Raw genomic sequence first — 25,693 nt, 5'->3', positions numbered from 1 at the left:
TTTAATAAGAAAATTCTACGTAAATATTTAGTAATTTGTAGAGATACGATTTACGAAATAGAATTATTGCGTCGCGATATGAATCTGCGGTATTCGATGGTATTCGATATTCATTCGCGCGGTTGGCTCGAAACCGCTCGCGTACAATAAGAAAACCGATGAAAAGCACGCTCCATTCCGTGCCATTTGGATCGTTCAATAGCACACTTTTTGACGAATCGCTGGTCAAATTGAGCATTCATGAGGATACAGAAGGAATTTCAGACGCGACGTTTTGTAACCAAGATTCCCTTTTAGCGCTCTGTCGTCGAATACATACGTAATGCTGTCGTAAAACTCGAACAATCTGGCGACTATTATATTACCGCTCTTCTCGTGCACGTGCATCTACGTAACATGTACGGCAATACACGTACGACATACGCGTACGAGAGGAGTACACGTACATAACGCGTAACCAAGTCTTCTATTCCGTGAAATAGCGACGTACACGTGAGTCTGTTACATTTATGGATATCGTATGCTCGCGTCATAAATCAGAGGAAATAACCAGCTACAAGATCCATTGTCTCGTTGCATGGCATTGTATGAAGCGTTTGGTAATGATCGAACGATTCGTCGATTTTCTGTTGCGCTCAACTGATTCTTTTCCACGTGTTCCAACGTTGTTCTTCCAACACTTATCGACGTTTGTTTAAATCGATAGAAATATCGAATTCAGTGACAAATAAATATTTTCCCTTTTGCATTTTATACGCGTTCTACGTATTTCTATATCCTTCGATTACTCGTAAACGCATCAAAATTTACGGTCTAATAATTAAACACGAATAAAAGATGTTTGTTCGATACCAACGAGATACTGTTGGAGAAAACAGTTTCGTGTTTTCCGTCGTTTCAATAACTTGCTAAGTGACTGGATTTCGTTTTTAATTAGAAAGGGAGGCGCGATCGTGCACGACGCGAAGTTAATTATGGAAGTAGCCGGTCGTGCAGCCGGTCCCGCCATTTAAGATCAAATTACATTAGCGTTGTGTAATGTCAGCGGAGAGTAAATTGTGGTCACCGGGTATTCCTCATTCTGTTAGCACTGTAGGTCATCGCAAATACGCGGTCATCGTCTTTTTAAATGAATATTCATGGCGAGGATTTGAAAACCATTAACGTCGTCGACACGCGTTTTTTCCTGCGCGAATTAGTTCGTAATTCCCGATAATACCAATCGATTCCATCGTTTCGCCAACCAGCAAACTTGAAAAAACGATTCCATTGTTTCCTATCGATTCTTGTTGTTCGTAATCGGAAGGACGATTGTTACGAATCTGTTTCGATTGGTTCATTTATCAAGATGATTGCGTTAAAGCACAGTCGATGAAGAAAGAACGAAAGAGATAAAATACCGAATTTTAAATCGAAGGCCTATAATGCAGTTGCAAGTTTGTTATCGCTGCTGAATGCCTGGCAGTTGTTTATTGAATTGTTATCTTTTATTCGCTTCGAATAAATCTAGATTAAATTAAACGTCAAGAATAATTTTTGTTAGGATTCAAGTTACTTCATTTGCTATGCAGTTTGGAAAGAAACATAAGCCGCATTTTTGGAGAAAAAAATGTAAACGAACCGTGAAACATCCTCTACGCTTTCCTATAACAATTTTCCTCTATGAAATTCTAACGAATTCTGGACCCGTTTTAACCTTCTCCTAGTCCGCCTTTTTCTGTTCCACACGGCACACACGCGCTCAAGTATTCTCTTTGCATATTCTTCGACATATACAATATGCAGATTCTTTATGAAAAAAAATATTGTTTATCGTCTATAATTGACAGAAAATTCATCTGCGGTGTATAAACATTTTCCACAAAATGAGATTTACATTCGAATAAAAGGTTGAAAAATTTCAATTTATATCTAAAGAATATCACTCGGTTAAGAGACCTGCTCGCTGAATAAAATAAATGAACGCACGTACAAGTTATATATATTTTCAAGCGCACTTGTTCGTTGTTAATTAGAATATCTGATATTCTACCGTGTGTTATTAAAGATCGTATCGTTACATTGTCCTGCTCGGTTCGGTATTTACATGTTAACTCTTTAATTATCTATTAACAATTCCTACAGACTTCCGAGGAAAATATTCACGGCGTAATAACAATACCGATTGGTTACTCATATAGCATCTAGCCATATATATTTTTAAATAACAAACAATTCCAAAATGCTCGATGCTGGTTGCTTGAATGGTTTCGATGTATCGTACTCTCTACGAATATTACACGATTCGATAAACAAAGCTACCTTTGTGAGCGGTTCTTTCCAGTATCACCCCGTATAATGCATGTCACCCGCCAACATCGTGCTCGTTTTGAATCAACACGACCGAAAGTTTGATCTCTGTTGAGACATGTGTAATTTTGTGTGCTACACTAGATTAGCTGCGTAGTAGTGACACGCATATATGACTATGAGTGTGTGGGAATATGTTTTTTTTTTTATTATTTAATTTGTACTTTACAATTTGCCCAGCTGGATATTTGGTAAATAGTGGGAGTATGTGCATGCACAGCGTCTCGTAAAACAGACGAATGCAACTGTTCCGTTGGTAGCGTGGTAAAGAAGATTTTTTTTTTACTTGGTAGAATTTTTACAATCAATTCTTATTGAGAATTATAAGTAAATTATTTTAGCGTGGTACTGTAACTTGGATAATAAGTGTTTATTGTATGTTTGATTCTAGTTGAATCTAATGCTTAAATCTAAAGAGTAATGTCTTTTTAGTCTGCGGATCTGATCCGTCGTGTCAAGTAATTGGGAAACTAATGGGGTAAAGAAGATGATGAGACGAAGAGAGTACCGAGACGCGTGCAAATATGTATCGACGAATATCTTGTAAATCATATATTAAATAAATGTGAAACTATTTTCATATCAATTCTAAGTGTAATCTAAGTGTTCCTATACATTTATTTCGGCGATTAAGATCCACAATTTTCAACAATTTCTACTAAAAGATGAACGTAACGTAAAAAAAGCAAGAATTTTTTTCAGAAAAAAAAAAAGAAAGTAAAGCGTTAACGTTTCAATCATAGTTCGTCAATACCGCGTGCCGCTCAATGGTGAAAATACGCGCAGTTACAGTTCCAAATCGAACGTGGCCCGATATAACTTGCGTTTCATAGGACGCCGATATATCGTACTGTTGCTCGATACGCTCGAGCGTATAGAAATCGAGATTTAATATTCCTCGAAGGTTTGTGTACAAGGCAGTCTTATGGATCTGGCGTTACAGACGAGGAAAGAGTGGATCATTAAAGCAGAAGCTACTCACGTCAGAAACGTGGCAAGCGTTTACGATCCGGCGTTGGTATCGATTGTAGTCGGCGAGGAAAAGGGGAGAAAAAGCGATCTTTAGGGCTTTGCTAGACCGTTATTGCCATTTTCCATGTTGCGACGTTCCTTTCCTCGTTATTTCGAGGCGCGACCGCACGCAAAGGGATTTCTTTCGACGAGCATTTTAAATTACGCGAAACGTTTAGGAAAACGCGCTCGTCTGCCGCTTTCTTCTACTCGGCCTTGGCAGAAAGTGGGTAAAAGTTTTGAAATTGGTTTGCATACTTTCGAATTTAATTGTAATCTGCAAATTCATTTTACGCGTACAGCCGCAAACTGAATCGATCAAATTCACTTGCTCTAGATTTTTCAACTTTAATTGTAAATAGAAGACAGCAAGGCGAGCTACGTAAAAGTGTCGCAAGCTGTTTTCTCTCAAGTCATCGCGAATGCATACTTGCTTCTTTCTCGTTAAATTCTAGAGGTTCTTAGAGAACAAGAGGTTTCTCGCTCGCTTGTTTTTCTTCGGAGCGAAATGAGACGTTCGGTTTACGTTCGATTGAAGAAGAAACAAAAGAAATAAATCGATATCTGCGCTAGTTCCGAGAAAACAGCTTGTAACATCTTACGTGCCCCATCTTATACGTGATTTAAAATGGTTAACTTTTATAAAACGAAATGATTAATTTTCATCAAGTTGATTAGTTTCGGTTTCGTGTAAGTCATATCAGATATCGTGTCGTTGCTTTGAAACTGACACAGCATAAAAATGATTGGCTTTTCGTGGAAAGCAAAGAAGTGTCTCCCGAATTACGTAATAAGACATTATCTTGTTAGTAAAATTTATCGATAGAAGAAAATCTTCGTCATTTTTTATCGAATAAACCAAGAGAGCTTCCCTCGTATATAAAATGTTTCCTCAACATCGCTCAAGAGGCGAAAGAAAGATAGAGCATTTTATGGAAATCAGGGGATAAAGGCTGCATTTCGTGTAACAGGCTAATTTAGAATTCAGAAATTGGATATCGCTGTCGAAGCCTTTTGAATTGGCCATTGAAGATTTATTTAGTATTCCAAACTTTATATTCGGATTGCGAGGTGAATAGCGAACAGCGTGAATTGGTAAGCGAAGATTAACGATGAAAGCTATGGGTTACACGATGCAGCGGAAAATTAAGAATTGAAAACCAGCGATAACAGTTATCGGTCGCGAACGGAGAAATTATTAACTGGACAAATCAATAAATGGCTGAAAAGCAGTGATCGGAAATGAAAAATATGGCGAAATTTTAAAAAAAGATTTCAGAGGAAATAAAATGGAAAGATTTTGAAGAAATGTAAATAATTTGACTTTGTGAAATACCGTTTATAGATATACGACCTTTGATATTTTTCATATTCGATACGAATAACACAATCGCGAATTTGTATGCTCGTCTTATGCTCGAATAAAGTAACACAAAGGTGGATGTACGTATTCCTTTCACTTCAATTATTCTCCGAGTTACGTGATAGTTGTGTTGCCGCATGCACACAGAATGACTTTTATTATGGTTACTCGCCACATCGATCAAAAACGAACAATTGTATGCTTTTTCTTGGCTTCTACCAACTTTCTTTTATACCAAACACAAGAATCCAAACTGTTTGATCGAAAGAAATTACTACTTTTTATTTTATTACGTATTTTCTATCATCCTTACTCGTATCTATTAACAGAAAAAGAACATTTCCCGCCTAAAAACTTCTCGTTTATCTTGAAAATTTCAATTTTAAATCTCGATCATATCGACAAATGCGTCTTTCTATACTCTGTACATTTTTAATCGATTTCGTTCTTTTTTCACTGTATATGTGACGAATGGTATTTATTTACCGACCATATGTTGATATTCATCAAAACATTTCGAGAACTTCACGTCGTGTGTTTTTCAATTTCACGGCAGAAAAAGTCACGCGATTTCGAATAAAATAAACCGAGTAAGAAAGCGACTCGCTGACGATCTTCTACGACGAATGGAAAGATCTCGTATTGTTCTTTATTACGAAAAAAGGAAAGAGACAGAAAGGCAGAAAAGTAGAAACGAACGAATGTAGCGGTTGCTTAACGATTTAATTAAAAACGATAGAACGGGCGTTTCAAGCTTGTCTCTCGCCAACGTTGATGGCGTGTTTTAAAACTCGAGTTTTATGGAAAATAAGATCCATAAAATGTTAATTTGCTCTTAACGTTCCCGCTAACAACAATTTTAACTATGCAACTATACACTTCAAGCGAATAGCGCTGTTGATGACAATGCACTTTATATTCTACGTAAGAAAGCATTATACGCGACACAAGATGGGATTGCTCTTTCCTAGATGAAATTACGTTTTTAGGAAACGAAATTGATCGAGAAACAATAGTTACAAGGTGATGTTTCATAAAAGACAAATATTACTCAGATATGGAAAACGACTTAAATCATAATTACGCTCTTGCCACTACGAAAACCTTGTAGATATCCTGCAATTGATGAATATTTGGGGATAGAAAATCGATAAAAAGGTTTTAAGCCGTTCCCCTTTAATCCGATAACCTGAATCCTTTCTACCCGATTTTTTCTTACTTGAACCTTTTAGATTTCAAAGAATCAAATCGATGTGGTTTCGAACGAACAGATCGACGTCCAATCCTACTTAACAAATAATCCGAAATAGAATTTTTCCGGCGATCAAATTATTTTTTTTGTTTAAAATATCGTTATCTTTGAGGCTGTACGGAATGGAAAATAATGAAATTTGTAAGTTAATATTTTCGGTGAGATTAATAGCTTCGACGTGGAGGGTATGAAGCATATAAGTGTGGGTAAATACGGATATTAATTACGTGGATAGATAGCTATATATTTGATAAAATGAACGTTAATTAATTTTACTTGAACTTCCCCCGCACTTGGAATCGTATTATCGTATAAACCACATTTTTAATTCTGCGTCTAACCACGTGACCATTAAACTAATTGAAACAGCTTTTCTTTAAATATGCGCGCCTAACGTATCAAAACGAGTCACCGGTAGCTGCTGTCCGGTGTTTTTGTTAAATTGAATTTTCAGGTAAAATTTATGTCACACGTACGAAGCAAAAATAGAAGCTTAGATAAATTTGAGAGATAAATTTTGAAAGATACGTGATTTATAACCGCATCCGTTTGAACAAGACCTGAAAGATCAATTTTCAGCCAGAACATAGAACATAGAAATTATCTCAATACCGGAAAAAGAAAAATTCGATTACTTAATCGAATAAATTACACAACAAAATCAAATCGCACAAGTATATTCGATATCCGATCGCAGAATTTCGTTTTCCACGACCAACCATTAACCATTCCACGAACGAAACCAACCGGAGAAAGAAAATAACCATTTTGGGATACTGTCGATCGCAATACCAAATAGCATTTGTTACTCACGGCTGCTGTCGTAGCGTATTCCATTCAGTTCCTCGAAGCATGGTAACGTGGCCAGTGTACCGGGAGGTGTTCTCGGCCAACACAATAAAGAATCCCAGCTGATTTCGCATCCTTGATCCTCCTGCTGCGTCCCAAGAGACAACAGCTGCAGCTCTTCCTGTTTGCGCTCGAGGCACTTGATCGCCTCGGGATTCACCGATTCGTTCAGCTTACTGATATAATACAAAGTGTTCAGCACGTAATTGCCGGTGTCGAAGACGCTCTCGTTATTCTCTTGCCACTCCATACCGGCCACAAACTAAACACTGTTCGTCTTATTGGCCCTCTCGATCAAGTTGCTTCCTTTTCGCGAGACTCGACTTTGTCTGGGCGGAAGCAAAAAGTGAAAACGACACGGATTCACTCTTATCTTTATAGCAGCCTAGCGCCCTTGCCGAATTGTTTATAGGAATTATTTCTCGGTTTATAAGTGTACCATGTTCCTCTTAGAAGAAGATATCGCGATGTCGTTGGTTCGTTATCATTACGCGTTACGCATCGTTGATTTTTGGAAATTTGCCGAGGAGCGCAACGTAATTTTGCGTTTCACAAGGGCATAACGAGGACCATATACGTCGTTTAGGTTTCGAGCAGCAGTCGTGGACAAGGTCGTGGAATGTGTGACACGCGGCGAAAACGTCGATTACGAGCGGACCATTCCTTTCACGTAGTTCTATAAAGATGCGCGGTTAATCTCTAGGGACTCTATTTTTCACCAACCGACTGACACGCAATTATTTCCCCAAACCTGGTGTTGTTCGCGAGAAACGAGACCGAAGATAGTATTCCTGGCCAACCGCGAGATTCGCCGACTAATGCTCGCTGATCCCCCTAAATCCTTTGCCATTAAAGGAGGGTCGGTTAATCCTAGAGGAGTCCTTTTCCTCCTTTTACTCGAAGAGCACAGGGCAAGCGTAACAACGAGAGGGCCCCAAAGAGTCTTTAATCTTTCTACGCACGCTCACGCGAATTTCTGCTCGTATCCTCTCCTCGTCCTCGTTAATACCTGATATAAGATCTTATCGAGAAGCTTCTTGATATAATATGTCCATTTACATTTCGAAATATGATCATACAAAGCATCTTGAATTTTTTGTAATATAAATTAGGGGTTTCTGGGACTCGTTTAATTTTCTCTCTGTCTCCTTTTGATTTAATACGCACGCTTCTTTTTTTTCTCTTATCTATTTACGATATTGAAAATGATCTGGAAATATTACGATCAAGCAAACGTTTTTGATTCCTCGCGGCCATTGAATTCCATGGGTTAATGCTCAAGGACCTTTTTTTCTTCCTTTCGTCCAATATCAGAGGACACGAGCGTAGCGATAAAAAGACCCCGAGAAACGTTTCATCCTCGCACACACGCTTTTTCCTTAGGATTTCTATTTGGTATCCTGCCGATTCCCGTTAATACGTTGTACAAGACCTTATCAGAAAACTTCTCTCTATATTTATCTATATATCGAAATGTTACGATCGAATAGAGTTTCCAGAAATCCCCGCAAGCCCGTTAAATTCCGCGCTCCAGGCACGGGATACCGCGACATAGGATTCCTCTTTGAAGCTTTCCACCGGAGCTTCCCAGCTTCGGAATATCTCGGTTGCACGGAGTCTGACCAAAAGGTGAGAGCCTTCGTTTTGTAATTTCTAGGAACACGACGAAATCAGATTGACTTATGACGGGCTTGGAGATGCTTCCTTTTCTAGAGCAAGGAATTTTCTTTTGGTTCGTTGCTATTTCTCTAGTCCTCCGTTTACTAAACGATCTTTGATCTTAAAATCCTCGACGATCTAGCTTTTACGCTTTAAATATGATAACGTACAGTGGTACGAGTAGTACGGTTTATAAAACAGTCTGCTGCAACTGGTCGATCCGTTTGAAAGCGGCACTCGACAGCCATTAGGCGAACCGTTTGAAACGCAAAGCCAATTACCGAACTACTGGCGGCAAGGCGTCCATCAGATCCAGCACTAACAGTTGGAGACGAAGTTCGCCTATTGTCCGCGCGTTAACATTGCGAGCATCGCGCTGAAAACCAGTAACAAAGGCCGGCTTCGATCAGTTCCACGTTTCGATAGTGTACTAATTTCGCGAGAGACTATCGGCAAACCCTCGAGGGAGATGTTTCGAGAACCCACTCGGTTAACGCGCGTATTCGTGCCTGATTTCAACTGCTCCAGGGAATGGTATTGGTCGATACCAGGGGTTATTGCCGACTCCTTCGAACATAGAAGGAAGTTCACAGCTCCTTATAATTGATAGTCGGTAGTTTCGTAAATGAGTTTCAAAACTTGGTCCATTCACTTTGTAATTTAGCTATTTGTTAACCTGGCCTGCAAGTTAGGCTCCCGTTTCCTAGTCCTTTCGTAGACGCGACTCTTTCCAACTGGCTATCCTTTTCACGATACCATCGTAAAATCCTCTCTGAAAGTACGTTCCTCGTGTGACTCGGTGTTTCTACAACGTACAAATTACACCACCTCGAAGATTCCTTTATTTTCTTAGAAATCTTAACAAAGTTTCGCCTGAAACCTTGCCAGGTTTCTTACGATTCTTCGTTTCACGGTTCTTTGGTTACCTCTACGCGACAGTACTCAAACTTTTTACATTTATCGCTCCTCGTGGAATACCATCGACTTTCTTATCCGATCGCTATTGCTATCTCTTCCATCAGCTTCGGATCTTCTGCGTTCGCGTTTTACAAATGTTCTTCGAACGTAGGTGTTCACACGTATTATTCGTGTACCAATTTAACCATCTTCGACTTTTTCATTGACTTTTTCATTACCGCGCTGTTTCTCTACCTGTTCTGCAGCAAATAATACCTCCGACAGTTATACTTATTCATATTAAATCATCGTTTTAAAGGACGAACCTCTTCGAGATGAACTACATCCTTAGTATTTATATTTGTTCATAATTCCATAAACATCTTGCGATTTATTTATAATTAGCACTTATCTCCTTCGAACTCGTATTTGTTCATGCCTTTATAAAAACATCTTTTCATTGTTCCCATTTAATATTTCCTTTCTTCGAGCGACGAATTTCCTTGAAATAAACGATACTTTTGCGAATAGTTCATGTTCATTTGTATTATCATTCAGCAACGTTCCACAATAAGCACCTTTTAATAGCTTCTAATTACCACTGTGTATCTCCAAACGATCAATTTGTTTCGGATAAATAATATTCTTGTAATTTATATTTCTCTATAATAAACATCTTCGAAATTCATATTTATCCATAATTTTGGCGACATCCAACCTTTCGATTCCTCTTAAATATCCTTCCGCTCTTCCGACGAATAAATTTCCTTAAAGCAAATAATATTATTAACATTTCTATTTACATTCATATTTTGATCCAGCAACGTCTATCCCTCCAAATATTCTTAAGTACCACTTCCTTCTTCCAAACGATACATATTTTTTAATTATCTCTAAATAACACTTTACTTCGAACGACCAACTTCCTTAAGATATAAATAATATCTTCGAAATTCCCATCTATTTATCCTTCGACCTAGCAGCGTCCTTTCCAATTTCTCCTAATTACCACTTGGTTTCCCAAACGAGACGAATTTCTTTCAAATAAATGCTATCGATGAAAACAAATGAGCTTGAAAACTGGTGAAATATTGTTTAAAAGTTAATTCCGTGGCAGTTTAGTATTCCGCTGGCGAGCAGTGACACGCGACTGTTTGAGGCACGTGCTCGAAGCAGTGTAAGAGGCTACTCCGTAGGAGCGGCGCGGAAGTGTCGAGGAAGCTGCGTCGCGACGCTCACTGCGACGCCTGATCGAGAGGTTCTGGCGTGTCCGCGGAGTCTGTCAACGGCCGTAGGAGACGCTACACGGCGCCGATATGGATTTTCGCGTGTACCTGGAGCCGACGAGGGCAACTGCCTGCTCCACGATACGTGCACAACGAGGAGGAGCATGCGCCACCATTATCCTCTCTCTTCTCCTCTGCCTCCACGTTTTGCTCGTCCTTATTTATCCTCTGCTCGCGTTCAACTCACTTTACCCCCATAAGCTTCGTTCGTACTGCTGTTTCACCTGCTTCTTCGCCTTTACAATCTTTTTACTCTGATCCTTTCTTTCCTTTTTCTTTTTCTTTTTCTCGTCTTCTTTTTTAGCCACCGTTTATCCTTGTATGGGTGATCTGTTATCGTTTCAGGCGCTCGTTTCCACCTTTTCTTCTCTCTGAATTTGTTCCGATTACTTTACTTTACACTTTACTTTAAAACTTCTTTTCTGCTTGATTATTTTCTTTGGCTTTAACGCTTTCATGTTTCGCGTAGATGGTGACGCGAGATTGATCGTGTTCTATTATGAGTCGGTCTGTATTTTTCAAAAAGTCGATGTAAAATTAAAAAAAAAAATGCTTGATTATACTATGTTGGTGCAACTATGTGCAGGTGCGTGGAGTATCGGCTATCTGCTACGGATAAACATCGCTGGTGCAGATATATTTTTTGTTTCAGTTTAACAACGGAACATTCGACCTCGGTTATGGCAAGAAACAAAGAATCAACGGTAGAGAAACATTCTTTGATGATAACTTTGAAAATATGAGAAAAATATCAACTTTTTGATCAAATTTCCGCGGATGTCCAAATATTATACTTATATAGTTGTTCTCATTCTTCAGGAACAATATTCGTGGTGACGTTCTTCTAGAGAACTTGAGACTACGTCCGTCTTCTTCCTGATACCTTTCTTCCTTTTTCATACGTTGACGACTCGAATCGAGATTTCGTTGACACCTGCAATTAAGACGACCGACCTGTATCAGAAACGTCATCGATTACCGAACATGTGGCACGGGTCAACCTTCACCCAGAGAAAATTCGTTCGACCGATATTCGTTACCGAGTATCGGTGGAAAAAATTCAAACTAACGCGTCTGATTACGATAGGAATTATCCTTTAACGACTTTCAAGATCGTTTTCTAATTTTATCATTGAAAAGAATTAAGTATACTCTTTGTGAATTCCAAATTAAGAAGGCTAAATGAAATAAAAATTACAGATCATTTTCTCTTCAATTGCTACATTGATCTTTGAGAATCTCATTCTCGTTCAAAGCTGCGGCAAAGTGTACTCTACAGTCAAAGAACTGGCATTTAAACGAAAATTTTTCAAGCGATAATTTCTCGGTTGTGCTTCGCGACAGGGATGCAATCGACGTATTCTTATTTTTAATAAAGCACCTTCGTTCTAATCAACGTGAAGAAAATGCAACGCTTAGCATGATAGAAAAATTTACAGAGCAATTCGAGCATCGATTTCTTTTTTCAGAGAGCGAAAAAGTCGCGAGCACTTTTTTATCGCTTCAGTCTCGTTTTCTTTTTTCTCTTTCGAGATATCCTGACACGGTAATCTGTCGCTATGGTCCAGCAAAAAGTCACTCGGTTGATGCCTTGGAGGGCGCGTCGATAGGAAACGATAAGCAACACGAGGATTACGACAAATGTATAAGATCAGTTGTGAGAAAGAAAGCGATTGCGAATAACTTTCCCATTAGATTTCTTTTCTTATATTCGAGCTTGTGGAAAAACGCGATTGGGTTGCTACGCCTTTTTGAATCTGCTGGCGATTCGCAGATTTTTACTGAACCAGGTTTTTCAAATAGAAAACAATAAATAAAAGAAAAACGCAATTGAGCTGTTATCTGTTTGAATTCAACGATGATTTGTGAATTTGTTTCTATTAGGTTCAATCTCGCAAGTGGATCGTTTCTCTTAATTAAAAATTTCCTTAGAGATAAAATAATAATCGTAGACTAATGGCCAAGGAATAATTTATTTAGGTCGAACTAACTCGACTTTTCTAATTGAATCTTTAAAGTGAATATAAATATTCTAGCATTGTTATTTTCTTTTTATCTAGAAATCCGCGAAAGAAAATTTTATCTGTTACTTACCATGTTTGTATAATGATTCATCGTAGTGAAAATTTTCGATTAAATAAGTCATAAGACCGTAAAATGACAAATAGAAACTAAGTTTCATAAAATATGTATCTCTTTATATTCTCGTCAATCCTCATTAAAAATGTTGAACATATAAATTAGCGGTACAACAACTTTAGATAAGAAATATTAATGGATAAATAAGCTTTCAAGAAGTTTTCCCTTTAAAAGTTTCTACGTATTCCACTAAATTGTTAAACATTCTAAAATTGTTTCAATGATAAAATCGTTATTTATTTCGAAAGGGTAAAAATGTTTCGTAAATTATATGTATAGATTTGTGGGGATTTAATTGAAAAACAAGTTGTAGGTGTTTAGAAAATATCGGTATGTCACATTATATTTTAATAAAATTGAATGAGACGCATTCGAATAAATATACGTTAAATTTGAAACCACCGATTATGCATCAATGTGTACCAATATTGCCGATTAAGCTTGCAATCGATATTTACAATTGATAAACATTATTTTAATTAAATAAAAAACTATACTTGTATCAATTATTCCTAACGCGCTGTTCTTTAAACGTATTCTTCTTACATTAAATAAAACACCGTTTACAGATGAATTAAATAATTTGTACGTTACCAAAGTACTTGGAAGGGAGGATGAAGTGGAAGGGCAGGAAAATTCTAACCAGATTCAGATGTGGAAACGAGACCAAAGCGAGGGAAAACTGGAAAGAAGAGGGAGAAAAAAGATGCAGACTATGTAAAAGGAAAGAAGTCCCGAGACATGTAATAGAAGAATGTGAAATAACGGGAGGACCAAAAGACATAGAAAAAATACTGGATGAGACTGGAGAAGGACTAACGGAATTAAAAGCAATAATAGAGAAGGGAAGGGCAAGGGCAATACAAGACAAGGAGGAAAGACAAGAAGGTAACACAGCAAGGAGGCAAAAGACCAAAAGTGGCAATAATGTGTAGTCGTAATAAGTTGCAATAGTTTTTAGTCATTAGTTTTAGCTGTGAGAGATAAGAATAAACTAAGGGAGTGCAATGCAATAAAGTAGATAAGAGGGGAGGTAGATACATAAGGAGCAAAATAAGTGTAAGAAATGTAAATCGAAAGTTTGTCCAAAGCCGAAAGGCACGGACTAAAATAAATAATAATAATAATAATAATTTGTATGTATATCAATGTATAGATATACAAAACCAAAAAATACACTGTTATATACATTTTTGTCGTGTTGTTTGTTTTGAAAAAATTATTACAAAATTATTGTGATATGTTTTATAACAGGTAGGCTGACAAAAATAGCGAGTAGAATGTTGTTAACGTAACGCTGGTTTTTAATGTGCAAACTTTTTTTGCCATATTATCAGTGGCCAGGAAGATCGTTACGATGAACGAGCGAGCGGATACGCATGTATATACTTCGTGTCGTCTATCGACGTGGAATTTTTATACTTTTTTTTTTTTTTTTTGATGGAGAAATCATATTTCTCGCTATTTTTATCAGCATTTCCAGATATTCATGGCATGTATGCATGCTTTTGCCTATAACGCACATATATTTATTATTACTTTTATTTCGAACTTTATCCTTTTGTCGCGTTAATTATTATATCGTCAGCAAACATGATCATGCTGGATTTAATAAATTCCACATTTATTTTTCCCCCATGCAATATTCATTGTCAATGCAAATATCGAGATTCGATGGAAAAAGAGAGCGGAGAGCTCGAGGAGAATTCATTAATTTACGAAGGGTCGACGATATTAAATCGTTAAAAGGAACAACGAAAGCATCGACGAAAGTGTACCAGTTGCCAATTTCCACGATAACCAAAATATTTACAGATGTTTCCTTTGTCAATTATCTTTTTATAAGGGTCGAAATTATTTAGAAGATTTAACAGTCAGCAAAATAGTAAAATATTTCGAATTATTACGTTATTCCAATAATTATTATAACAACTCTCAATGTTTTATCTTATGAATATTTTTATCGTTAGAAACTAAAAGACAGCGAGTTTGTATTAGTTTCTGTGGAATTAATTAAAATTTCGATAAATTAAATTGAATGGGAAGCTAGGAGAACCGGTACAATTGATACAATTAGCAAATGTTACTTCTTTCGTGGCGTAGTAAAACGGCAAAGGAACGACCCGAGTTATTTATTTGTTTAGTATTTAAATTATCTTCTATCGAAATTGTTAACGTATTTTATAATTGTTATAGGCCCATTGAAAAAAAAAAAAAAATACGTTGATGCTGATACAAATGAAAAATACAAGCTGCCTCTATGCATAGCTTAAAAATCTGGGTTCAACATTTTACTAAATGTTCTCTAACAAATAAAACAAACAAATTTTTCGCGTTTTTACTTAAAATAATAGAATAGTAAGGTGTGTATGTGTGCATATATGTTATTTCATTTAAAAAAAAAAAGCTAAAAAGAGGGAAATATCTGGCAATAGAATATGACTAGTACCATGTACGTTGGAAATCTCATACATCTTTAAATCCTATACTAAAGGAAACTTGTCTTTAGTCATAAAAATTTGCAAAGAAGTATCTCGTAACACGTTACATAGCTACTTCTGGCCGTTTATTCTACTCTTTCTATAAGATCGTAGAATGGAAAGAACAAGACAGCCGATGTTAATGCCATATTTAGAGTGGTTTCGTGCCGAACAATGAATGTTTAAGATAAAACGTATAAAGATCGATGATAACACTGAAGAAAGCAAGCCTTGGTTGCTGTTTGCACAAAAGCCTTTTTTAAGGCCAACTTCAAACAAGATCCACATGAAAATCCTGTGAAAAAGTATAGGCACGTGACACGCCAGCGACGTGTGCGAAAGCGAAATGCGTATAAACGCGAAATGAACGGTGTACAATAATTTTAAGAATAAATCAGTACGTATCGAGTATAATCGATTACAAAATAAACTAATATACAAATTTATTACGAATGTTTAGAATACTCGAAACGAAAGCTTAGAATGGTTATACCACAAATGGTCGATTTGTTCAAAACTAGGGCACTAACGGCTAGCTTTTTGAATTTAATTTTTACATTGTTTTAATAGGATCGTAGCCCTTAACAAAGGTAAGTTTACCAGGCACATTTATAAAGCTTGGTCAAATAATTGGACGTCCCGACTCTCAAGGAAATGTCTCCTAGTTAGTTTCCAGCTGGATAAATTTGTGAAAATATTTATGGTTACGGAGAATTTAAACGAAGGAACATTCAAAGGATCAAACTTCGAAAATTTTTGCTTTTCCATTAGAAGACACGACTCAAAGTAATTTTCAATGCAATAAAACTGTGTTTATGCCGTATCCGAAAAGCAGAGAAATTCCTTTTAATTTTATTAAATTTACTTTTGCTTTTCTTCTGTCTCGACTCGTCGCGTTATTCGAACGTGCAATTGAAACAGCATCGGATTGATCATGTGCCGAAAGGACTAAACGAAGAGCATCTTGTTTACCTGTTACTATCAAGAAAATTGTTGCTTCAACCAGATAACAGCGTATTTTCAGCGCGCTCGATCCTCCGCCTATTCCTTTAACGAGTTTTAATCGCGCCAAAGTGGATGGAATAATTATCTAAAAGGACCAAGAAGGTAAACACGGAGGAAGTAACGTTTTCTTTACTCAAGACAAAATAGGTTTGAACGTTCTCTTCGCTACTTTCCATAGAAGCGAGAAAATTAAGGAAACAATACTAAAACCAAATCCAGGTATACGTTTGTCGTGTAAATACACAATTTTCACTGCAGCTTGGAAAATTTTAGTCAAACTAGCGAAAACTATCCTCTTAATCATCGAGTTACACCGACTAATTAATTTCTGGTTAAATATTATACTATTCGATAGGCACGCCCGTAACAAACCTACTTTCCAGGGTGAACAGCCCTAATTTCAACGTAATTAGATTCGTTGATCCATCTCATCTCTCACCTTTCCTCTTTGTTTTTTCGCTTCTGCCTCTTCTCTTCTATCTTTCGTTGTACTTGTTTTACCAAACCAGCAAACCGTTTTACATTAACCTTTCTATGCATGTTCAATGCATAGTTCACCAACTACTCGTTGCGTCCATCGTCTGTCTTTTATTCTATAATATCAGTGTCGTTCATTTTTAACGAAGAAACTCTAGATCTTTTTCTTCGGAACAGAAACGATGTACCTTTTAACACTTTGATTCATAAAAAATCACATATTTCGCTCAGGACGCCACGAAAGTATTTTTATTATTCAAAGCATATAATGGAAAAATAATAATAAATTGATGATATAAGACAACATTCTTCCCCAATGGATCGTTTATCTTATTGGTGGTCACGGGTGACCACCGTGGCGCCTTGCTAACAGTTGATAGCGACATATTACAACAAGGCTTCGTTTATTTCAACAAACCATTCGCATTCGTTATTTCGTCGCAAGCAAAACGTCCAGAATATATCGTTGAAACGTGTAGAAGATACTAGTAAATAATATTTGCTCATTCTCCATATAATAGTAAGGTATATTTACACTTCTAACTTCAATTATAGCATTATAAAGCATCATTTACGATTATTTTCTAAGCTATGTTCATAATAATATTCGTAGATTACCTCTCAAAGATATGGATGCAAACACAGTGCACCGTTAGATGCAAGATTTGTTCTCATTTTTTTTTATTGATGTTCTAATAGAAATGTTTGATCGCTCAATGGGGCACTTTTTATTTCAAAGTATCTTCTATTTATCATTAAATATTATATTCAAAATGCCGTAAGTGTCAATTTTCATTCAATTTTTACAACTGTAAGAAGTTCAAGCACTCCGGTCATCAATGACTAATGACCAATGACCAATGATGTCATATATGACCAACGTGGCAGTCAAAGTGTTAATGTGTTTGCAGCAGGATCGACCATTATAATGGGTGATTAGCAACTCGGTTGAAATTCTCGGTTTAGTCTCATCATTTTTAGAGGACGCAGTGAGTATCATTTATTACGTTGGCTAAGGTTTGCTTAATTCCGATACTTGGTGCTAATTTATCGAGATCTCCAGCGTATTAATTAATTATCGTTCTAGTGATATTAGAGTTTCTAGAATAACGCGCGGCGAGCTTTTCAAACGAAAATGAAGCTTCTGAGTGCACATACTTCCTCCGAATGGCCGAGTGAGTTTACGTTCCGCAAAAGGAACGCGTGTCGGACCAAGGTAATGCGCTTGCGAAACGTAACAGCCTACGCGTACATACTTGAAATAACTATTTAACATAGCTGCACGCACCAAGCTTCGAATTAAATTCATATAGAGTTACTTATTCGCGTTATAATTTTTATTCAATTACGAGAATAACTGGTAGCTATTAAAATTTGTTTTATCGTTGCAACTGAGTCTTAATCAAGAAATGAATTTTAATTTACCAATTTAATCTTCAGCTTCTCGCTAAACTTTAATTTTGATCCTATCGTTTATTCTTGTAATTCTCCCGAGTGCTTTTGAATTTAGGACAAAGATACTTCGTAAGTTACATTCTACCGACAGATTTATGGATCTGTAATAAATATCGGACACGTACTACCTCAGAAAGAAATGTAGAAACTACGGACAAGACAAAAGCCAAATGTGTATATAATTTTGAGAAATGTTTCTACGTAGAAAATAGTTTACAGAATGTAGCGTTCTTAGAATAATTAAACAGCAAATTTTGTATGCTCTTGTAATAATAAATTCACTGCTTTATTTTACGCTCGAACAGACACATACATGAATATTATTTGCATGCATCTATAGTACAAGGTTGAGAATAAATCTGACAAAAATTACAACTTACAATAAAAATGTTTTTCCATTATATTCTCACGATTGTATTGTGTTTGAATAAATTTGAATCCATTTCTATCAAGAAACATAATCAAAAAAGATTTCTCAAAGCTATTTTCTTCTCCAAGGCTGTAAGTGCGACAATTCTATTATGCGTCAGACAAAGTTAAACACAATTCACTGTTACGCACATAACACGAAGTGCTATTGGATAAATACTTAGATATGATAAGGTGTCCAAAAATATCGGCCATTCGACCCGAATAGCCGAATGTATATGAAAGTGTACGAGGTAAACGAAAATATCAAAATCTTCAAACGAAGATTTTGCATATAGTAATAATCGATGTGATTGCAAGTGATTGCAAATGATCTCGTTAGTTGGCTGATCATGCTGCTACTTTCGTATCGTGCTGTTATCGTTGTTACACAAGTTACGCGACCTGATATTAACATTTCGGTACGTATGTTGTTGTTTAAACCTCATTTACTGCGATTAGCATTACTTTACATGCTCGTGAAGTTTTGCATATAGTAATAATCGATGTCGTAAATATTCATGCGAAGAAATAGAATGTCCTCTCTCCCCCCTTTCGTCGCATTTCTTGCGATTATCACATGCATTCTTTGTATTTTTTAACCTTTACTGATCGTTAATTATGCCGTTCAATTATGCACGAAAGCTCAATTAACATAAAATTTAGTGCAAAAGGAAACTTTCTCAAGGAAAATTCCGGCTTTTAAATTTATCGCGTCGCTGTTTTCTAAACGCGTAGAATATTTAAACGCTCGATAACTCACGCGTAACTTTTACTTCCACCGTTAACGATTATACGTTTCGTATTGCTGCCCTTTAAAATGTTTCCACCCTATCAGAAACAATCCGTTAAAGTTCAGTACATCTTACCTGGTATTCGTATTTTATGCCGCTTTTACACATGAACGCGCATGTCACGACTCTACTTCCATCGAAACGGGAGAGAAACGTTTCACGGATGCTGCGGTTCCGTTCTTCTGCCAAGAAAAGGACATTTTCGTAAAATATCGGAACATAGCCAAAACTATAGTTATATCAACTATATAACCATGTAACTATAATATTAGCTATATATAAATGTAATATAACTATACTTGACTTCTACAAAGTCTTCATCAGTTACGTCTTTCCATTATCTTCTAATTCTAACTACTTTAAATTTGTCCATTTTTAGTCATACAGCATCTTCAAATATAAAAATAATAAACAATAATGCTAAATAAAAATAACGTAAAAATGAAAGCGCCAGAGCTATTCCAGATATTTGATAGTGCGGATAGTATCTGATAAGCACAATGGAAGTGTCCTAAATCAATGTCAAACAACACAAATACTAATCTACGATTCGCCAGTCCCGTGTAGGTCTCCGAACGAAATGAGAGTAATTAAGCTAATCGATGTAATTTAGTATGTGAATTACGGTATTCTACTAGATTGTGATTTGGACAAACTCGAAAGATCGATCTACGCTTTATTGCCCCATTGCTTTATTACGCGTTGGATTGTTGTACCGATATAGAAGGGTTCCGTTACAGGCTTTAACGCGCGACTGTTAATTAAAGCTGATTGTATTGTTAATATAGTCCATAAAGAACATAGCATAAAACGTAGACATAATTCCTTGGGCGAAATCACGGAATAAAAATAGTAAAAATGTGTCGTATAGATGTTGGTGTCGTTCAGCTTTGCTCTCGAGTTTCAACTCCTTTTGTGCTTTGCCTGCTTCCTTTTTATATCTGTGCAAGAAGCGCCATTAGTATGTTCTAAGGTTTCTGATTAAAAAGTAGATGGAAACCACTTATCGTACTCGTTTCATAAGTGTTTAAAAATGGCAAGATTTTATGTATCGTAGAAACATCGATTTAGAAACGTTTCACGTAAAACAGAAATATTAATCCTAACGTTTACCATTTATAAGTGTTCGAACGATGTAAGACGAATGTATCTTATTACTAATTTATTATCTTTTCTGAAAGAAACAGTTGTCTAAGTTTCACTGGAATTTTCCTCTGTAATTTTTCTATTATCTCGTGAAACATGTAAACCGTTTTCTTTATTTTTGAACTGAAATTACATTAAGAAACAAAATCCTTTAAACCGTACTTCTATAATCTCTAAACTTTATACTATTTAAACTTTATCTCGACATAATTCTCTTTTCCATCTACCCTTTTCTATGAAACCCACGAAGCTTAAAGAATGGAAGGACGATTGAAACTCAGTTTTATCTGATATTAACCTTCGTAAATTTCCAACGCTCTTTTCTAAATATGCACAGGTGCCATTTTTATAGACCCATTTGTTACTAAGAAGAATAATTACTATTGTAGATTCTCTATAAAAACCGATCAGAAAATATACGATCTACGTAAATAACACGTAAATTTAACGTTACATAACCACGATACAAGCATCGAAAGTATATCAATTATGCAAACGATGGAATCACATACCAACAGCGAAAATCAATCCCATCGATCTCATGACTTCTGTATTTGGATATCGGCTTTATAGCAAACAAAAATCAACAGCAAACAGTAAATACTATAGGAAACAAGGCAACTGGGATTTTCAACCAATTTTAAACGATAAATTCCACTATCTTGGAAAGAAAACTTCTTTTGAAATTGTCTTACATCCAACAAACGGATCATTTTCTTTAACGAGATCGGGGAACTCGAGATTTCTATCCTCCCTAGCAGAGCACACTGGCCTTATTGTTTCAACGATATCCCGACGTTCTTCGACAACGCGAAACGACCCCGTAAGAAACCGTAAATCGAACGATCGACTTGAAATTTACGACCAGCCATGGATCCGTTTTTATTATAAACCGATATAGATAAGAACCATCGTGTAGAGTGGTGTGATCAACTGCAAAGTCTCGTTCAGATTATTCCAGTCACTTGAATCTAAACAATTTCACTTCAACTTTGTACTCGTACGAGTCTACATGTGCGAATCCAAGCTTGACTCGATGCTAACGCCACTCATTCTTAAATAAGTTGATCAATTTGAACGGATCTGTTCCTTCTTGGGCGTCGATCTCCTCGATAGAGAGACGTGACTGCTGAAAGGTAACAGTTTTCTTTAAAAGTTTCCTTCAGAAGAAGAATTACCCAATCGATAGCTACCGAGGTCCATTGCAAAGAAGTTTGTAACTTCATTACCACTATGAACCGTTTGAACCGAGAAACATCGAAGAAGGGAGAAACTTTGTAGAGAAACTTTAAGCGGGGTTGAAGCCAGGAGCGTAATTATGTTGATACGTCTGGAACGCTATTGATATTTATGAAAATTGAAGGTAATGACATATTAAATTGACTGGAGTTGGGATTTTTTTTTCAAAAGTTCAGAAAGTACCATTCATTCTTCTTTCAACCTAGAGAATAAAAGAACCTTTAAAAAACTTATTTTCTTTTAAGAAACTACACCTGTTTTACCTTTTCTTTCTGCCTTTGTAAAGTACCGTTCCTTGTATCCTTCAAAATACGCGAACAAAGTTGCAAATAGATGTAAATAATTTTTCAAGACATCTCCTTCTATTGTAATCTATGAAAAACGAAATAATTTGTTCTGTTTAAGTTGAACTTTAATTAATATCACGAAGTTATTCCCTTACGCATTATAGAATATATAAAGCAAAATGATCTACGATATACGCATTAAATATTAATTAACTTCTCAGAATTATGTTCTTCTAACGTAGCGTACATACATATATAGGAAGAAGTAATTTGTGGTGTTAAAGTTAAACTCCGATCAATAATGTTAGGTGTTTATAACGTAGCTATAACCGTATAAATTCAATTTCGAATGGCGCGTATCAAGAATCAGATAGAGACGGGCTGGTTACATTTGAACCTGTGTAAGATAAATCAGATCTAGATTAGGTATAACTGAACCGAGTCGGGTTTGAACTACATAGAACTATATTGAACTATGTTTCCGGAGTACATCTAAATTAGTTCTCAGTTACATCTGGATAACGAGCAATCCAAGTAGAAGTTCAATAAGAAGGAAATTACTTCCCAAGAATGTGGAACTGCTTCGACGATACTACTTCCAATGGATCTCATTAACATTGCGTAAAGAAACCATCTTTCACACAGATTACAAATCAACTAATTATCCGATTTCCTACAACATCATAAAATTATAAAATAGAAGTCTATAACATGTAACTAAATTATCGTGTGCAAGAGAGTGTAGATTTTCAAAAAGAAATATATTGTCAGCCCTTGCTGTCCTAATACTCACGGCGTATAGCGTACGTAAGACAATAAACCAACCGTAGTAACGCTACAATCTCCACCACGCTAAATCCATTAACAATTAGAAAAGGAAGCTGTTCCACCTATTCCCCAAACCCACAATCCACTAACCAAACGCGTATCCTTTTCTAATCCAGGAAAGATCATTCTCCTCGCCATTAAACGGCCCATTCTGTCGCACGAAAGTCCAAGTTCTAGTAGTATAACCCGCGTTATGGCGCGACAGGCCACGGTCTCCGTTATGGCTGCAATGTGAAAAGGAAGGAATGGAAAAAAAGAAAGGTAAAAAGGGAAGAATGGAGGAAAGAGTATGGCGGTTGGCCACGAGTCGTTAAAGTTTCGCAAGATAAACGACGAGTGGCAGCAAGCTAGAGGACGAGTGATATTACGCGCGAAAAGGCGCCCGAGCTTGCACGACCTAGAAATGGTTTACCGTCTACGTCAATGCCGAGCAACGGAGAATAAGGTTTAAACGGGATAGTAGGCAGCCACTTTAAGGCTGGCGATAAAAAAACAGATCGACCGACCGACCCGTCTTCCTGCCTCGAGAGCGGTAGCGAGTGTTATTTTAGAATTAAGGGCAACTGCCGACGCGGCAATCGTACACAAGGCCGATACACAATCGGAAAAACAATGTTTGTCGATGATGAGTCTGGTTCCGAGAGGAAATTATTGTTCCAGGTGTGCGCGGTTCCAAATATCAGCGATGACGGACATTTGGTATCCAGGAATAGTTTAATAGGTTTCCGGAGACGCAAGACGTTGATGATTCATAATTGTTCGTTACAGATAGGACGTTTCGTTGGATCGCTGTCTTAGGCAGAACGCAAAAGAGAAATATGATAAATACACTTTTATTGATTTTCTGGCTTTAATGTTGCTATATGATTAAACAACTTTAATATGACATAATTGAAAACAACCTGTTCGGTCCAAAGATACGTGTCTTAAAAGTAACTGATAGGTTAATGCTTCGTGGAAGCTAAATAATATATAGATATAATTATTATTACTACGTAATGCGAGGAATAATGTTATTATTCGAATGATGAAAGTATAATATAAATGTTCTTGTTTGTACGAGAGAATAAACGATGGCGCTAGGAAACGAATTACAAGAAGACATTTTCCACATGAATTCGTCGCCGCCGAAGGAAACAGTCAGCAAAATTGAATTAACGATCGTCGACGGTAAGCACGGAAGACAATTTACAGGGGACTTTTTGCTCGAAGACTTTCGATTTATGGGGTACGAGTTTCACCTCGTTCTCAGAAGGTAATGAGCTGGAATCTTAAAGACGTAACGATAGAACGTTCAAATGAGTGCGAAAGTTTAAGCGAGGCACGATCAATTTTATAGAACTTTACAAGTCAAGCATAAATCGTTCAGATTTTACATTTAAATTGGCTACTGTTTATACAGTTACATGATATAGTTCAACATTGTGTGTCATCATTCCTTACGCAAATATTCAAGGTTTTAACCTTCAACTTGTTGACGTGTTCTAAAGGTCACTTTTGTTACACGAAACCTTAAACTAATTTTGGAAGGTAAAAAGTCATTAAAAATAATCTATTCGAATCACATCATGTTTTGGAAAATAATGTAATAAAGTTAAATATAATCGTTTAAACATCTGAAGACAATCATTACTATAGAACATAACCATCGTTGAATTTTATATGCGTGATTCAATAGCATTATGCACACATATTACGAACAAAATTGCCAAAAAAATTAATCTCAAAAAAGATAATAAAACGAAATTGACATCATACCTTTGAAACGAAGTATACGTAATTCTGGTGATTTTCTTCTGAAAACAACAATTGGATGTTCTTTGATAATGTTCTTCGAAAGATCTATCTCCGTGACGATCAACATTAACGATATTAAGCAATTTCGCGACACTTTCTGCGAAATCGTCTCGACCCTTTCTGTGCCGGTAAGCAATTTCCACTGAAACTACTAGCCACCGGCAAAATTTGAAAATTGCCGATCTTGATTGACCGACTATTCCAGTCGCTTATGAAACGTAATCTGCCAATCAGCTTCTCCCGCGTCCTCCTCTGTACACTATACACTAATACACGTTATCCACAAGTAATACCGGACTGCGTTACATTTTCAGAAACTACTGCGACCTTTAATCTTTATTTAGAACTTTTACTGTCTTGGAGGATTTGATGCATAAATTCCGAACCACAGTTCGTCCGTGAAATTGTTCAAGAAACACTGAATTCCCTCGAACGATACACATACCGCGAAATAATCCTACTATTTTGATTGGTATACTTTCAAAATTTCCGATGCGTCGATAGTGGCGCCCTAATAAATTTTGACATTTTATTCTATAATGTGATCAAACTATGCAACAGATTCTAAAATGCCACGCAATCTTTTATGCGTTGCCAAATTCTTTTCACAAAATTATTTTACATCCACAGTTGCTTGAAAATTAAGAAAGAGATTTTCTTCCTTCTGAAAATTTTAAGGCTTGCAGATATTACGGTGGTAATGATGCTCCATACACTAGTTATGCATACTTTAAATTGTCAAGAGAAGGTTCCAACGAATGGCTTATCTTTGCCAAATATTAACACTGTCAACAGTCTCTACTTTGTTTTCGCGATAAAGTCGTTCTAGAAAATCGTAATGCAATTGCTTTTCAAAGAGCCTTAATTGTATTGCATTATTCAAAATGAAATTATGGTTAGAGAAGTCGTAGTTAGTTTAAGGCAATACCTAGAGAACGATTCCTTTTGAGATCATAGCCTGAAGTAATTTTT

General features: G+C 36.5%; 1 protein-coding gene across 5 annotated transcripts in view; it reads right to left on the bottom strand.

Moving 5' to 3' along the window:
- The window catches only part of LOC122566163 (diuretic hormone receptor-like), a 78,666-nt gene extending 53,187 nt beyond the window's left edge, over nt 1-25,479 (bottom strand). Inside the window, exons 1-4 of one of the 5 annotated variants that reach the window (XM_043723008.1) lie at nt 24,683-25,473; nt 19,500-19,606; nt 10,290-11,600; nt 6,789-10,147 (exon numbers count right to left, since the gene is read on the bottom strand). In XM_043723008.1, the coding sequence (XP_043578943.1) occupies nt 6,789-7,074 (286 nt within the window). In that variant the 5' untranslated portion in view covers nt 7,075-10,147; nt 10,290-11,600; nt 19,500-19,606; nt 24,683-25,473. Of the gene's footprint in view, nt 1-6,788; nt 11,601-19,499; nt 19,607-24,682 lie in introns of all 5 variants that reach the window. The other 4 variants (XM_043723010.1, XM_043723011.1, XM_043723009.1 and 1 more) reach the window with 4 other exon arrangements.
- Between the last annotated feature and the right edge of the window lie 214 nt (nt 25,480-25,693).

Source organism: Bombus pyrosoma, linkage group LG3, assembly GCF_014825855.1.
Source record: "Bombus pyrosoma isolate SC7728 linkage group LG3, ASM1482585v1, whole genome shotgun sequence".
NCBI lineage: Eukaryota > Metazoa > Arthropoda > Insecta > Hymenoptera > Apidae > Bombus > Bombus pyrosoma.
The sequence above is the reverse complement of the archived record's forward strand: the minus strand, read 5'-3'. Positions and strand labels throughout refer to the sequence as shown.